The sequence below is a fragment of the Pogoniulus pusillus genome, chromosome 9, assembly GCF_015220805.1.
Source record: "Pogoniulus pusillus isolate bPogPus1 chromosome 9, bPogPus1.pri, whole genome shotgun sequence".
NCBI lineage: Eukaryota > Metazoa > Chordata > Aves > Piciformes > Lybiidae > Pogoniulus > Pogoniulus pusillus.
Genome location: NC_087272.1, coordinates 39,514,249 through 39,530,680, shown reverse-complemented (window position 1 = coordinate 39,530,680; position 16,432 = coordinate 39,514,249). Strand labels below are relative to the sequence as shown.

General features: G+C 57.7%; 1 protein-coding gene across 1 annotated transcript; it reads right to left on the bottom strand.

The window, feature by feature from the left end:
• Positions 1–155: 155 nt before the first annotated feature.
• On the bottom strand, positions 156–15,400 carry TMEM165 (transmembrane protein 165). The gene is made up of 6 exons (XM_064149292.1): positions 15,034–15,400; positions 12,382–12,607; positions 9,292–9,467; positions 7,730–7,912; positions 3,101–3,206; positions 156–1,038 (listed from the first exon to the last, which is right to left on the bottom strand). The coding sequence occupies exons 1-6, from the start codon at positions 15,370–15,372 to the stop codon at positions 962–964; spliced, it is 1,107 nt and encodes a 368-aa protein (XP_064005362.1). The 5' UTR covers positions 15,373–15,400; the 3' UTR covers positions 156–961.
• Between the last annotated feature and the right edge of the window lie 1,032 nt (positions 15,401–16,432).

The following is a 16,432-nucleotide window of genomic DNA, read 5'->3' as shown; positions in this document are numbered from 1 at the left end:
CAAGCTGAGCCATTCTAGGACTCCATCATTCCAAGTCTCTGTCATGCTGCCAGTTCTCAACATCCAGAGGAAATGCAGAAGCTTTCCTTACCTGAAGGACACAATCAGTGAGTGAACCTTTGTGGCAGGAATTAGGGGAGCCTTCAAACCCCAAATAGCCCAAATGGAGACAGAGTTTTATTGATACTCTCCCAGATTACATCTCTACTCCTAAAAAAGAAGAACCCCAGGAACACAGCTGAAGCTAAGAATTCCCATCATCTGGGAACAGAAAGGGCATGGTTAGGTTGGACCATACTGAAGGTGGAGTGATCTCAGCTCCAGACACTGCATACTGAGCAGGGTGGGTTGGTAAATCACCACACATCCAGCTGCTGATAAAAATCCCTGATTCAAAGTTTGCCCTCCCAGCTCAGCTGCTAAACCTGTAGCTGGCTCAGCCCCTCAGTGGTGCAGGAGCTGCTCCCAGGCTGCTTGCGTAGCTTAAGATGATCCAGCCTCAGGCACACCCTGGGAATGAAGTCCTCGGAGGCAAAAGCCAGCAGCTTCAACACCTTCTGCTGAGCAACGTGGAAGAAGGCAGTGCCTGCTGGGAGAAGCCTTCAGAGTCAGCCTCTGAGGGAGGAGGAGAGGTGGCCACGTGTAACAGAGCAGGGGAAGGGGAGCCCCCAGTGCTCAGGAGAGCAGCCCCTCACAGCTCAGCTGGGCCAGGTGCTGCGAGCGACACTGCCACGCAGGTCCCACCAGGGCAGCAGGCACCAAAGGAGCACCAAACCAGGCCAGGAGCAGCTCTCCAGTGCAGAGGATGTCCAGAGATGTGCCAGTCCCAGCAGCCACAGCTAGAAACAGTTCAGTGTCTCCTCTTCAGTGCTCCTTTCACTCCACTTCTGTACAGTATATACAAGAGGGACAGCTGGCTGGAGGCTTCCGATCCTCGGTTCTTTTGCAGTGATGGAAGAGGTTAAAACCCAGAGTCTGGACTTATAAATAGTGCAGAAAATGCAAAGGCCAGGAAGACAATGCCTCCTATGATTGTCACTGCAAAGCAAGCACAAACAGCTCAGGCACTGCCCCTCAGCACAGCTGCCACAGCACCCTGCACGCCACCGCCTGCATTTGCTAAGTGTCTGGGTCCTGGGCCACCTCACCTGGAAGTGTCTGCTGCAAACAGTGCCCTTGGGCCCCAGCTCAGCACCAGGGGCCCAGCCTGCTGTCCAGCTGCAGCCACAGGGACAGATTCTGGACCTTAGAAGGAAGCTTTCTGCCCTAGCTCAGCACCAGGGGCCCAGCCTGCTGTCCAGCTGCAGCTGTCTGTCTTTTAGCACTTCAGCTGGAGAAAACCTGAGGCTGACACCTGCTGAGTATGTGGCTTTAGGGAGGGAAAATAAGAGCCCAGAAGGGCTCAGGTTGGAAGTCCCTCAGGGACAATCTCCCCCAATCTCCCCACCATAGGCAGGGAAAGGGATGAGAGGAGGCAAGAGCAGGACCTACTTGTCTCATAGCATCCCAGAATGGCTCAGGTTGGAAGTCCCTCAGAGCTCATCCACTCCAACCTCCCCACCATGGGCAGGGACACCTCTCAAATAGACTCAGCTGCTCAAGACCTCACCTGAGCCCTCCCTGGGCAGCCTGTTCCACAGCCATCAGTTGTGGGTGACAAAGTAAGTCTCATTTATGGCAGAGGTTAGGTAACTGCACTGAAAGAGACAGCAGCAGAACCACTCAGCTCCCTGCAACAGCCACACCACAACCTGCTAGAGGCTGGGACAGCACTCCAGGCAAGCAGCACTGCCAACAGCTCTCCTGCCCTTCTCTGAGTAAGCCTGATGGATCTTTGGACTAACCTAGGGAGGCTGCTCCTGCAGCCAGAGACCTGCACTGAGCTTATTGGGAGCACAGTAAATCACTGCTGATTAGCTCCCTGCCACCAGCTCCCCTGGCGAGCAGACACACACCAGAATGCAGCTTTCCCCTTCTGTGGTGAAGGTTTGGAGGTTTTCTCTTTCTTTCACAGCTTCTGCAGCCACAGCAGAAATATTCTGAGTATTTAGAGGAAGTGGCTGCAGAGAATCCTCCTGGGAGCAGGAAATCTTACATCACAGCTGACACAAACTGAAACCTCGCCTAAGGGAAAACAAACAAGCCAGGGTAACCTCGCAGCTCCTTCCTGTTACTGACAGCAGGTGTGACAGGAGGAACAGAGGCATGAAATGATGCCACTCAGAGTAACCTTTAAAGCTCCTGGATGGCTGCCACAACTTGCCACTAGGAGCTCTTGGTCACCTGCAGTTCTGCACGCAGAACTGGGGCAGTTTCTCTTCTCTCCACTATGCAAAACACTGCACCTCCTTGCTCTGCTCTCCTACAAGGCAGCTAAAATGTGCTTCACCTGTGTCCAGCTGTGTCCTCACTCAGTCAGGCCCTGCATGGGACTGGAGCAGCTCTGCTGTGAGCACAGACTGAAAGAGTTGGGGCTGTGCAGGCTGGAGCAGAGGAGGCTCCCAGGGGACCTTCTTGTGGCCTCCCAGCATCTGAAGGGGGCTACAAAAAAGCTGGGGAGGGACTTTTGAGGCTGTGAGGGAGTGGCAGGAGTGGGGGGAATGGAGCAAAGCTGGAGGTGGGGAGAGTGAGGCTGGAGGTGAGGAGGAAGTTGTTGAGCAGGAGAGTGGTGAGAGGCTGGCAGGGGTTGCCCAGGGAGGTGGTTGAGGCCCCATGGCTGGAGGTGTTTGAGACCAGGCTGGTTGAGGCTGTGTGCAGCCTGCTCTAGGGTAGGGTGTCCCTGGGCATGGCAGGGGTTGGCACTGGCTGCTCCTTGTGGTCCCTTCCAGCCCTGACTGATTCTGTGCTTCCATTCTATGATTCTACATGAAGCTGCACTAAGGCCAGACCCCACACCCTGCCAGACAGGATGGACACACAGCCCTGGGCACCCTGTGTGGCTTCAGTCCATACAGGGTGGTGGTGGGGTGTAGGGATGGAAGACACCCCCCCCCCCCCCCAGCAGCCCCCCCTTAAAGTTCTGGGGTTTTCCAGATGTTTCCAGAAGAGCTGTTCCCAAGCAAGGGCTGTGCCCAGCACTCCTGCAGTGAGCTTCACTTACCAGTCCTAACAGAAATCTTTTGTGCTATCATCCTCCCTCCAATCACTGCTAAGCCAGTGCACAGGCAGTGTCCCACTGTGCCTCCTACTGCCACGCCATAGGGGTCCTGAGGGGGGAAAAGGCACACAAGGGAGACATCAGAAGAGCTGCAAAGCCACCAGTGCTATGCTAAGCTGCTGCTGTGAAGGAGCAAGGCCTTGCTTCCCTGCTTGCACACTGCCACGCAGGCAGGATTCTCCCTGGGCTCCCCCCAGCTCTGCTAACCCATCACAGCCTTTGGGAGCAGTGCTAGTGGAGGTCAGCTCAGACCTAAAGCTGACCACCACAGGAGCATGTGGCACCTTCCAGCCAAGAAGCAGCTTCAAGTTCTTCAACACAGAGCCAGAAACTGCTCTGCTGTGCTTGAACAACTGAGCCACTCTGGAGGAGAAGGGGGCAGGTGCTGCACACAGCATGCAGCAGCTGAAAGAACACCACCAGAATCAGAGAGAAAGGCAGAGCCATGAGCTGCAAATGAAAGCCTGCAGCAGCCAACACATCCTGGCTCTGCTGCCCAGCTTCACACCTTTACACCCTGCCCCCAGCCCCCTCAGTCATCCAAAGACAGGAGTGCAGAGGCTAATAAACCCTGCAGGATGGCAGTGCAGAGGATAATAAGCAATCTTTTAATGGCCTACAGCAAGGGGGGAGAGTGACTTTCTGCTGTGTAAAGATCAATGGGGGAAAGGGGGAGTTGAACCCTCTGCAGAGTTTCAAGGGCTGAAACTCTCAGAGATGTGCAGAGGAGGAAAAGGAGGAAGAGAAGGGGACAAAAGCTGCTGCCATCACATGAGGAATGCAGGAAATCTGCACCAGGCAGACAGCAAAGCTCTCTGAGAGGTGATATGGTGTGAAGGAAAAGCCAACACTGCCTGGCCCAAAAGAACCAAACCAGCAAGCACAGAATCAGCCAGGGCTGGAAGGGACCACAAGGAGCAGCCAGTCCCAACCCCCTCCCATGCCCAGGGACACCCTACCCCAGAGCAGGCAGCCCACAGCCTCAGCCAGCCTGGCCTCAAACACCTCCAGGTGTTTAAGCTAATAAGGAAAACCTGGCAAGCACCAAGCAGAGGACAGGCAGGAAACCACCAAGCTTGGAAGCAGAGGTGTGCCAGCACAACACACTGCCTCCAGGACCCAAAGCTGCTGGAATTGCCCATTTTCCTCTGGTCAGCAGTTACCTGCACAGCCTCTACTGGCAGAGGGTGGAGTTTGCTTCCTCCCCATGCCCTGGGGCCACCCTTGGAAGCTAACAGAGGCTTCCTCCAGCATGCGGTCTGCAGGAGCTGGCTGCAGCTGAGCCCAAGCCAACCCTGGAGGACACTGCTGAGTTGCTTCTTCTCTTTCCCTGAACAGATGAACAATTCCTACACAGAGGTCACTCTGGTATGGGTCAAGAACTGGCTGGAGGGTGGGGCCCAGAGAGTGGTGGTGAATGGTGCCACATGCAGCTGGCAGCTGGCACTGGTGCTGTGCCCCAGGGATCAGTGCTGGGCACAGTCCTGTGCAATGTCTTCAGTGATGATCTGGAGCAGGGGATTAAATCCAACATCAGTGAGGTTTGCAGATGACACCAAGCTAGGAGCAGCTGTGGAGCTGTTGGAGGGTAGCAGAGCCCTGCAGAGGGACCTGGCCAGGCTGCATGGGTGGGCAGAGGCCAAGGGGATGAGACTGAACAAGGCCAAGTGCAGGGTTCTGCACTTTGGCCACAACAACCCCAAGCAGCACTGCAGGCTGGGGCCAGAGTGGCTGAAAGCAGGCAGGCAGAGAGGGAGCTGGGGGTGGTGGGAGAGAGGAGCTGAAGAGGAAGCAGCAGTGCCCAGGTGGGCAGCAGAGCCAATGGCATCCTGGGCTGGCTCAGGAGCAGTGTGGGCAGCAGGACAAGGGAGGTTCTTGTGCCCCTGTGCTCAGCACTGCTCAGGCCACACCTGGAGTGCTGTGTCCAGTTGTGGGCTCCTGAATTGCAGAGAGCTGTTGAGGTGCTGGAAGGTGTGGAGAGAAGGGCAGCAAGGCTGGGGAGGGGCCTGGAGCACAGTCCTGTGAGGAGAGGCTGAGGGAGCTGGGGGTGTGCAGCCTGCAGCAGAGGAGGCTCAGGGCAGAGCTCATTGCTGCCTGCAGCTGCCTGCAGGGAGGCTGTAGCCAGGTGGGGTTGGGCTCTGCTGCCAGGCAGCCAGCACCAGAAGAAGGGGACACAGCCTGGAGCTGTGCCAGGGCAGGTCTAGGCTGGCTGTGAGGAGGAAGTTGTTGGCAGAGAGAGTGATTGGCATTGGAATGGGCTGCCCAGGGAGGTGGTGGAGTGGCTGTGGCTGGAGGTGTTGCAGCCAAGCCTGGCTGGGGCACTTAGTGCCATGGTCTGGTTGGTTGGGCAGGGCTGGGTGCTCTCTTCCAGCCTGCTTGATCTAGGATTACTAAGGTGTGAAGCTGAGTTAAACAGGACTGCTGCCAGGTCTAGGCTCATGAGGACAGACTTAGCTCACCCTGCATGCAGTGAGAGCCAAATGATTTGCCTTTCCTCCCTCCCAAGGAGCCCTGTTTGTTTGTTGTGGCAGGGTGGACAGCACTCAGTGTACAGTCAGGCAGTGGTTTGTTTTCTTTGCCCTGAGGAATGCATGGCCACAGCTGCCTTACCCTGCTCCAGTCTCCAGAGAGAGACAACTTCTTCCCTCTGAAGCATTTCTGTAAGGCCTCTGACAGGCATCTTAGTGCTTTACAGAGAGAGAATTGTCTGACTGCATTATGGAACAGAGGAATCATGCACCCATAGAGTCAGTCAGGGTTGGAAGGGACCACAAGGATCATCTAGTTCCAACACCCTACCCTAGCTCAGGAACACTAAAGCTATCCCTTAGATGAAAGGCAAAAGGATGCAGGCTGTGACACCTCACTGACAGTGAAAACCAGCCCAAGGTATCTCCAGCTCCCTTTTGGCAGTGTGTGGCTTTGTGGCACTGAGACAAACACTTCATGGACTAAACTAAAGCCAGCATCCCTCTGCCTGCAGTAGCTCAGTACTCCACCAAGCAGAGCAGGCAGTCTGGTGGCCACTTCCCAACGGGGCACAGCAAACGCAAAGCACCTGCAAGAAGCTGACCTTAAGGAGCTCCCCTGGCACCACACAAACACTGGGGAAGAGCCAGGAATGACTCCTCCTTTTCCACATCAGCAGGCAGCTGCCTGAACAATGAGATCACCCTCTCCTGCTGCTGCTCTCTGCCCTGCTACCTCTGAGAGCCTTCCCCTGCACTGCCAGACAGGAGGCTCCTACAGACCATAGCCTCCTTCATGACACAGCACTGATTTATTCCTAGGGAAGGTCTGAAAGTGCACTGAGAGAAAGAGGAAGGCTGTAAACTGCATGGCACAGCACAGACAGGCTACTCAGCTTCATTAAAGGCTGACTGGAGGCCTTCAATTGCCTTCAAATATAGCAGAGTTCTGCACACTCCAATCATGCTGATGAGCACTTCACTCACAGATGGCTTACTGCAAAGCAGTTCAGAGGTTATTTCAGCTTTATACCCTGACAGGCATCTTTTTAACAGCTCTAAGTTGGCTGGGATGAAGATCTCCTTTTAAAGTGCCAAGACCACGACCACACAGATCAAAGAATGTGTTCTGCAACAGCTCTGAGCCCTCCAAGCAATCCCAGTGGTGTCCACCTGCATCACACACAACCACTGCTTCCAGGAATGCCTCTGCAGTCCCAAACACATAACTATGCTGTGGGAGCCACATGGAGCTGCAGTGTATTTATTTTGGGGTCTTGGCACAGATGGAGCACAGAATCAGAGTGTCAGGGGCTGGAAGGCACCTCCAAAGCAGTCCAAACCCCCTGCCACACAGCATCACCCAGAGCAGATCACACAGCAGCACAGCCAGGTGGGGCTTGAATATCTCCAGAGAGGGAGACTCCACAGCCCCCCTGGGCAGCCTGTGCCAGGGCTCTGCCACCCTCACAGGGACAAAATTCCTCCTCCTGTTTGCATGAAGCTTCCTCTGCCTCAGCTGCCCCCCAGTGCCCCTTGTGCTGTCCCTGGGCATCACCCAGCAGAGCCTGGCTCCAGCTCCTGCCACTCACCCTGCACACATTGAGAACCACTGCTGAGGTCACCTCTCAGCTCCTCCTGTCCCAGCAGCACAGCCCCAGCTGCCTCAGGCTCTGCTCCTAACAGAGCTGTTCCATTCCCTCCAGCACCTCTGTGGCTCTGTGCTGGACTCTCTACAGCAGTTCTGTGTCCCTCTTGAACTGGGCGGGGGCCAGACCTGGACACAGCACTGCAGATGTGGCCTCAGCAGCACAGTGCAGAGGGGCAGAAGAACCTCTCTCAACCTGCTAAGCACAGCCCTTCTAATGCACCCCAGAATGGCATTGCTCATCCTGGCCACCAGAGCACATTGCTGGCTCATGCTCACCCTCCCACCCACCAGGACCCCCAGATCCTTTTCCCTTTTGCTGCCTCCCAACAGATCAGGAGGCAGAGCAGGGCAGCAGGTGTGAAGCTGATACACCCTGCCAGAGCCTTCTGTCTGCCTTGCTTCCTTGTGTGCAGGGCAGAGAAGGGAGAGGAGCAGCCCCTGTGCAGCACTCACCTCTCTGGCAGCCAGCACTATGGTGGTGAGCTGGGAGCGGTCGCCCCACTCCGCTAGGAACGTCAAAGTAAAGGCTTGAACAAAGATGGGGGATATGAAATGCAGCCACTTCTTCTGAGGTACTGTGGTGCCTGGCCCCGACTCCACATCTCCTGGCCCATTTAACAGTTTAGTTCTCTGAAGCTGGGAAGGAGAAGGGGAAAAACAAACAAAGCAAGCACAAGGTTAGAGACGTCAGCGTGGACAAGCTAAGTGAAGCACTTCAGACATTCAGTGTCTGCAGTGCTCTCAGGCACTAACTGCTGCAGGACCAATGCTTTCCTGCTGTTTATATGCAGAGATCCCTCTCTTCCCGAGGGGAGGCTCCCAAATGAGGATTTGATTAGAGCAATGGAAGAAAAAAACACCTACTTAAAAGAAGTAACCTTCCACACTGTTCCTTAGACAGGCCTCAGCTGTCAAGGAAGCTGCTACAACAAAGGTCTTTGCTGCAAGTCTCAATCTCAGCATTGATCCATTTGACCATAAAAAGAAATAAAAGCAGAGGCAAGATTTTGGTTGGCAATGAAAAAAAACCCCACACTCCTCTCCCCCACACTCCCCCCAGAAAAGGGCAAACCCACCCAACAAGTCAAAACCCCCAGCATCAAACACAAAGTGCCAGCACACTCTGCAGAGAGTCCCTGCTCAGTCTCAGGCTCCCTGCATCTCCTTTGTGAGTTGTGAGGCACATCCTGCTGTGCCCAGCACTGCTCAGGCCACCCCTGGAGTGCTGTGTCCAGTTCTGGGCTCCTCCATTTAAGAGAGCTGTTGAGGTGCTGGAAGGTGTCCAGAGCAGGGCAGCAAGGCTGGTGAGGGGCCTGGAGCACAGCCCTGTGAGGGGAGGCTGAGGGAGCTGGGGGTGTGCAGCCTGCAGCAGAGGAGGCTCAGGGCAGAGCTCATTGCTGCCTGCAGCTCCCTGGAGGGAGGCTGTGGCCAGGTGGGGTTGGGCTCTGCTGCCAGGCAGCCAGCAACAGAAGAAGGGGACACAGCCTGAAGCTGTGCCAGGGCAGGTCTAGGCTGGATGTGAGGAGGAAGTTGTTGTCAGAGAGAGTGATTGGCATTGGAATGGGCTGCCCAGGGAGGTGGTGGAGTCCCCATGCCTGGAGGTGTTGAAAAGGAGGCTGGATGAGGCACTTAGTGCCATAGGTTAGTTAATTAGAAGGGTTAATTAGAGGCTGGACTCGATGATCTGAGAGGTCCCTCCTCTAGTGAAAGGTGTCCTTGCCTACAGCAGGAGGCTGGAACTGATGAGCTTTAAGGTCCTTTCCAACCTAAGTCATTCCATGACTCCAACCTGGTGGATTCTGTGAACGCCCTGCAAAGCCAAGCTTGCCACAGAGTTGGAATGACCTCTTTTAACAGCCTCCAGGGACCACTTGTGTCCCATCTCCCACCCCTGCGTGTGTCAGCCTGTCAGAGGCACAGCTGAACACCCCACACAGGGCAGCTGCCACACCGCAGCTCCACGCCGGCCACAACCGCTCCCGCAGCCAGAATCCACACAACAATTCAGCACTTACCTCCTCATCCTTTTTCTTGATTTCTGCTTGAACTTCCTCCAGCTCCTCCTGCCCCTCATCTGGGCTCATTTTCAAGCCTTCTCGAAGCATTCTGACGCCAAAGATGGCAAAGAGAGCTGTTGACACATAGTATGTGTAGACACGAGGGATCACCGTGGTGGCATAGCCAAACAGCACTGCAAGGAGAGCAAAGGGGGCAGTCAGGGGAAGAAGTAGTGCACCACAGTTGGGTTCTGTCCCACTTCTAAGAAATCCTTGCTGGTGAAGTCTGCAATTCAAATACCCACTGCCAAACACAGAAATATTTTGTCTTTAGCTTTACAGCAGCTCCTAATTTAGTCCTGGCAGTGACAACAGTGCAGAGAACTCCATCCCTGAGTGCTCATGAAAGGAAGGCACAGCTGAGGCCTTGCTGTTGTCAAGAGTCACTCACAGCAATAACCTTCCCTGTCAAAGACTGTGCAAGTCTTGCTCTACTGCAACCAGGCCATGAAGAGGAGAGGCTGAGGGAGCTGGGGGGGTGCAGCCTGCAGCAGAGGAGGCTGAGGGCAGAGCTCATTGCTGCCTGCAGCTGCCTGCAGGGAGGCTGTAGCCAGGTGGGGTTGGGCTCTGCTGCCAGGCAGCCAGCAACAGAAGAAGGGGACACAGCCTGAAGCTGTGCCAGGGCAGGTCTAGGCTGGATGTGAGGAGGAAGCTGTTGTCAGAGAGAGTGATTGGCATTGGAATGGGCTGCCCAGGGAGGTGGTGGAGTGGCTGTGGCTGGAGGTGTTGAAGCCAAGCCTGGCTGGGGCACTTAGTGCCATGGTCTGGTTGGTTGGCCAGGGCTGGGTGCTAGGTTGGGCTGGCTGAGCTTGGAGCTCTCTTCCTGCCTGCTTGGCTCTATGAAACCATCAGCTGTAAACCATGCCAGCTTAGTCATGCTGTGTCCCAGCTAGTTCTGCTCCTGCTAATGACTACATCTAGGACAGTGTCTCCTCCCCATCTTCTCATTTCTCAGAGCAAGTCAGAAATATACTTTCTGCAAGTTACACCTACTAGGCACAGATCAGCCAGCTGGGTGTGCATCCATCACAGGATAGCTCAGGATGGAAGGGAGCTCAGAGCTCATCTCCTCCAACCTCCACACCATGCCCAGGGACACCTCTCAGCTACACTCAGCTGCTCAAGGCCTCATCCAGCCTGGCCTGCAGCACCCCCAGCAAGGAGGCAGCCACAGCCTCCCTGGGCAGCCTGGGACACACTCTCAGCACCCTCACACTCAGCAACTCCTTCCTCAGCTCCACTCTCAGCCTGCTCTGCCTCAGCTCCAAACCATTGCCCCTTGGGCTGTCTCTAGAGCCCCTGATGCAAAGTCCCTCTGCAGCCTTCCTGCAGGCTGCCTTCAGCTCTGGGCAGGCAGCTCTGAGGTGCCCCTGGAGCCTTCTCCCCTGCAGGCTGCACCCCCCCAACTCCTCTGGCCTCCCTCCAGCAGCTCTTTGTCCTCATTCTGCTGATCACTTACAGCATCAAGCAGGTTGGAAGAGACCTCCAGGCTCAGGCAGCCCAACCTAGCACTCAGCCCTGCCCAACCAACCAGACCATGGCACTAAGTGCCCCAGCCAGGCTTGGCTTCAACACCTCCAGCCACGGCCACTCCACCACCTCCCTGGGCAGCCCATTCCAATGCCAATCACTCTCTCTGACAACAACTTCCTCCTCACAGCCAGCCTAGACCTGCCCTGCCACAGCTTCAGGCTGTGTCCCCTTCTGTTGCTGTCTGCCTGGCAGCAGAGCCCAACCCCACCTGGCTACAGCCTCCCTGCAGGCAGCTGCAGGCAGCAATGAGCTCTGCCCTGAGCCTCCTCTGCTGCAGGCTGCACACCCCCAGCTCCCTCAGCCTCTCCTCACAGGGCTGTGCTCCAGGCCCCTCCCCAGCCTTGCTGCCCTTCTCTCCACACCTTCCAGCACCTCAACATCTTTCCTGAACTCCTAACTCATTAATGCTTTCCCTGTCAAAGGGCTCCAGTCCGTAGAACCCCAGGGCTTGGCCAAAGCAGAATCCAGACCCTTAAGAGCAGGAAATAATGGTCTGACTGCACCAGACTCCTCAGGGGGCTTGCCCACCTGTCTCTGCCCTCTGCACATTGCTGTTAGCTCAGAAGCATGCCAGGAGATGTTTGCTTGCAAAACTGATTGGGGTTTTTCAGATCTTAGAGGTCTTTTCCAACCTGGTTAAATCTGTGAAAACCTTCACACTCTTCTCCAAGCAGAAACCCAAATCTACATCTACCTACCTCCTGACTTTGAACTGCAGGCAAGGTCTGCTGAGGAACGCAGGATGGGGAGAGGGGGAGGAGGCGGAGAGGAGGGGGGAGGAGGGGGAGAGGAGGGGGGGGAAGAGGAGGGGAGGAGAAGAGGAGGAGAGGGGGAGGAGAGGGGGAGGGAGAGGGGGAGGGAGAGGGGGAGGGAGAGGGGGAGGGAGAGGGGGAGGGAGAGGGGGAGGGAGAGGGGGAGGGAGAGGGGGAGGGAGAGGGGGAGGGAGAGGGGGAGGGAGAGGGGGAGGGAGAGGGGGGAGGGAGAGGGGGGAGGGAGAGGGGGGAGGGAGAGGGGAAGGGAGAGGGGGGAGGGAGAGGGGGGAGGGAGAGGGGGAGGGAGAGGGGAAAGGGAGAGGGGGAGGGAGAGGGGGAGGGAGAGGGGGAGGGAGAGGGGGAGGGAGAGGGGGAGGGAGAGGGGGAGGGAGAGGGGGAGGAGAGGGGGAGGAGAGGGGGAGGAGAGGGGGAGGGAGAGGGGGAGGGAGAGGGGGAGGGAGAGGGGGAGGGAGAGGGGGAGGGAGAGGGGGAGGGAGAGGGGGAGGGAGAGGGGGAGGGAGAGGGGGAGGGAGAGGGGGAGGGAGAGGGGGAGGGAGAGGGGGAGGGAGAGGGGGAGGGAGAGGGGGAGGAAGAGGGAGGGAGGGGAGGGGTGAGAGAGGGGGAGGGAGGGGAGGGGTGAGAGAGGGGGAGGAGAGAGGGGGAGGAGAGGGGTGAGAGAGGGGAGGGAGGGAAGGGGAGGGGAGAGAGGGGAGGAGAGGGGGAAAAGAGGCGTGGGGAAGAGAGGGGTAGGAGCGGGGCTAACCTGATAGGCAGGTCATCAGTCCGAGGGCGAGCATGGCCCCAGCCAGCACGGTCAGGCGGTTGTAGCGCATGGCCATGATGGCCGCGATGAAGAAGGTTTTGTCCCCCAGCTCGGACACGATGATGACCGAAATAGCAGCCACGAACGCATGGATAAAGCCCAAATTGGTCTTGTCGGCAGACTCTTCACTGACAACGTGAACTGGAGCCACCTGAGAGGAGCCCTTCTGTAGGGAACAACACAACCCCCATGGTTCATTAGGCTGGGACAGTTGATTGGTGCAAGCGCTGAGCTCCCTGCGCCTGCCTCCTGTCCGCATCCTGTGCAGTGTGTGCCTGAGGCACACAGGATTGGTCACCGTTAACTAGTTACTTGCTGCTGCCTACCTCAAACTGCTGGCTAGGCACTTAGCAAGCAGCTCAGCTCATGCACTTACCAGGAGCACTTCAGCACTGCCAGAGCCCAGGAACCGCTGCTACAGCACCCATGGCAAAAGCTGCTGCAGTTCAGCTCCAACACTGCTGCCCTCACACTGTTACTTTTCAGCCTTGATCTCTACCTGTTCTTTACTTTATGCTCTTGACCAAAGAAGCATTAAGAATTGCTTTGAGGAGACCCTGTGCTAGCTGCAGCAAGAGCAGTGTGGGCACAGGGCAAGGGAGGGGATTCTGTCCCTTGGCTCTGCTCTCCTCACACCCCACCTGCAGTCCTGGGGGCAGTTCTGCAGCCCCCAGCACAAGCAGGACATGGAAGTGCTGGAGCCAGTGCAGAGGAGGCCACCAAGATGCTGAGAGGGCTGCAGCAGCTCTGCTGTGAGCACAGGCTGAGAGAGTTGGGGCTGTGCAGCCTGGAGAGGAGAAGGCTTGGAGGAGACCTTGGAGTGGCCTTGCAGGAGCTGAAGGAGGCTCCAGGAGGGCTGGGAAGGGACTACTGACAAGGTCTGGGAATGAGAGGAGGAGGAGGAATGGGTTTGAAGTGGCAGAGGGGAGACTGGAACTGGATGTTAGGAAAGGGTTCTTTGCAGTGAGGGTGGTGAGACACTGGCACAGGTTGCCCAGGGAGGATGTGGAGCACAGAATCCCCCAATGTGATCAAAGATCACATTGGGGGATTCTGTGCTCCACATCCTCCCTGGAGGTGTTGCAGCCAAGCCTGGCTGGGGCACTTAGTGCCATGGTCTGGTTGGTTGGGCAGGGCTGGGTGCTAGGTTGGGCTGGCTGAGCTTGGAGCTCTCTTCCAACCTGCTTGGCTCTATGATTCCATGAAACCCTTGGCACCAAAAAGCTGTGCAAAGCTCTCACCGCTTCCTTTCCCTCTGCTCCCTTTGGTACCTGCTCTGTGTTTGTGGCAAAGCAGCTTCCAGATTTTCCAGTGGTCAAACCAGACCAGCACACTCCCAGACCTCACCCTGCTCACTGCAGCTGATTGCTTCTGCACGGGTTTAAGACAGCTACAGCCCGAAGCGAGACCCACAAGAGGGAGCCGATGCTCACTTGAGCAGAAAGAGGCTTGAGCAAGCTTGTTTCGGCAGAGACACTTCCAACGTGTTTTAACAGGGCCCCTTCCCAGCACTCTGCTTTTAGCTGTGCTGCAACTTTCCGGGGTTGATGATTCAGTTTGGTGCTGGTTTGAGGCTAACTGGAATAGTTTAATGAGAGAAATGAGATGCTAGGCTGTGAAGGGAAGCAGTGCTGATGGCTGCTGCACTCACAGGCTGGCTGAGATGGATAAAAGCAAGGGCACAAACACAGGTAAGAGTCTGTGTGTCTCTGGGAGCCTGTGTCTCTCCCTGAGCTGCTTCTGTGTAACTAATCCTGCTGCTTCTAACCCCCCTTGCTGATCCTCCAAGCTCACCTTGCACGTAAGGCAGGCTCTGGGATAAGATAGAGGGGTGGAAAGAAGGTGTTAGGGTGGTTGGGAGCCTCTCCTGGGGACTCTGATTTCTGGGAGGGCTGTTGTGTTTCTGTGTCACCTTTAACTTGGGTGTTTCTGGATCTAGCAGCTCAGGGCAGAGCTCATTGCTGCCTGCAGGGAGGCTGTAGCCAGCTGGGGTTAGGCTCTGCTGACACCCAGCAAGCCACAGAACAAGGGGACACAGCCTGAAGCTGTGGCAGGGCAGGTCTGGGCTGGATGTGAGGAGGAAGTTGTTGTCAGAGAGAGTGATTGGCATTGGAATGGGCTGCCCAGGGAGGTGGTGGAGTGGCTGTGGCTGGAGGTGTTGCAGCCAAGCCTGGCTGGGGCACTTAGTGCCATGGTCTGGTTGGTTGGGCAGGGCTGGGTGCTAGGCTGGGCTGGCTGAGCTTGGAGCTCTCTGCCAACCTGCTTGGTTCTGTGACTCCAGGACTCCCTGGCCCACTCCTCATGCCCGACCTAAATCCCTTACCCCTTCTAGCAGCATAAAACAAGCCCCAGACCGCAGGTGCCGCTAAAGCCTCTTGCTGCGGGCGGAGAGGCACTCCGGAGGCCGCTGGCCCCCGACAGCCGAGGCCCCTGCAGGCCGCGCACCGCTCCGCAGGCCGCGCACCGCTCCGCAGGCCGCGCACCGCTCCGCCGCATGCAGCCGCCGCGGGGGGGCCGCGCCGCTTCCGCCCGCCGCCGGGGAGAGGCTGTGCCGACAGGCAGCCGGCGCGGCCCCGGCCCCGCCACGCTTACCTCGGCCCGCGGCTCGGCTCCGTGCGCGGCCGGCGGCGCTGGCGCAGGCTCCTTCTTGCGGGCGGCCTCCTCCTCGGGCGCGGCGCGCAGCCCGGCCGGGGCCGCCAGCAGCAGCAGCGCCGCCGCCAGCAGCAGCGCGGGGGCCCGCGGGCGCGGCGAGCCCATGGCGGCCGGAGCGCGGCGGAGAGGCGGAGGGGCGCCGCGCAGGCTCGGGGCTGCTCTTAAAGGCGCCGCATGGCGGCCCCCGGCCTCAGCGACCCTGCCCGAGCGGCCCGCAGCCGTGCCCCGGCCGCTTCCTGCCCCGGCCCGGCCTGCGGGGCGGGACCGAGCCGCAGCCATTGGCCGCGCCCGATGCTGACGCCGCCGCCGCCGCCCCCGGCCAGCCCTGCCCGCTCGGAGCGGGGATCCGTTCCGCCGCGATCCACCGCACGTCCCGGGGCGGCGCGGACAGCTCCGCGTCCTCGGGGTGAGACCCTCCCCGGGGCTGGTGCCTAGCCCCTTCCCCGTGTAGCGGCGCCGAGAAGCGGCGGGCGGAGCGGCCGGGCCAGCGTCCCCGGGGGAGCGGGCGCGGCGGAACGCGTCCCTGCTGCGCTCGGAGGTGCCTGCGGGCAGGGAAAGGGCGGCGAGGGCAGAGAAAGCAGAACGGCTGCCTGCCAAGGCAGAACAAATTTGCCTAGAAACGGCCTAGGCACGATGAGAAGATCGCTAAAAGCCAAGTCCGAAGCTGCACGTCGGGTACGAGCGGCCCGAGGAGCGCCGTGCGCCCTGCTGCCCTCCCCAGACCGCTCACAGAATGAATCATGGACTCACCGAATCTGTGAGGCTGGAAGAGACCTCCAAGATCATCCAGTCCAACCTAGCACCCAGCCCTAGCCCATCGCTGGACCATGGTCATAGAATGGCTTAGGTTGGAAGAGACCTCCAAGATGATGCAATCTAATCTAGCACTCAGCCCTATACAATCAACTAGACCTTGGTGATAGAATGGTTTAGGTTGGAAGAGACCTCCAAGGTGACCTAGTTCCAACCCCCTGCCCGCTGTGTTAAAACTGACTGCTGCACACCGGCTAAACCATCCCACCTTCGGGCTAAAGGACTCCACTTTTGGGCTAAACCATCCCACCTTTGGGCTAAACGACCCAGGACAAGGATAGGGATGTGCTCCCCAAGAAGCTATTAGCAGTGCAGTAAACAGGGCCCAGAACACCAGTAAAAGAGGAGGTACTTTGAGGCAGGCTCAAGGACCCTCCTGAGAATCACAAACCTCCACTAATAGGAAAGGATGAGGTCCCTGGACAGGGTTGTTGATGTTCCACGGTGAACTGAAGCAGTGCAAATGGTGATGGAGATAGCATGCCAGAGCAGCACAGCCTTTTGTGGGCTGTAATTAACTCCTGTT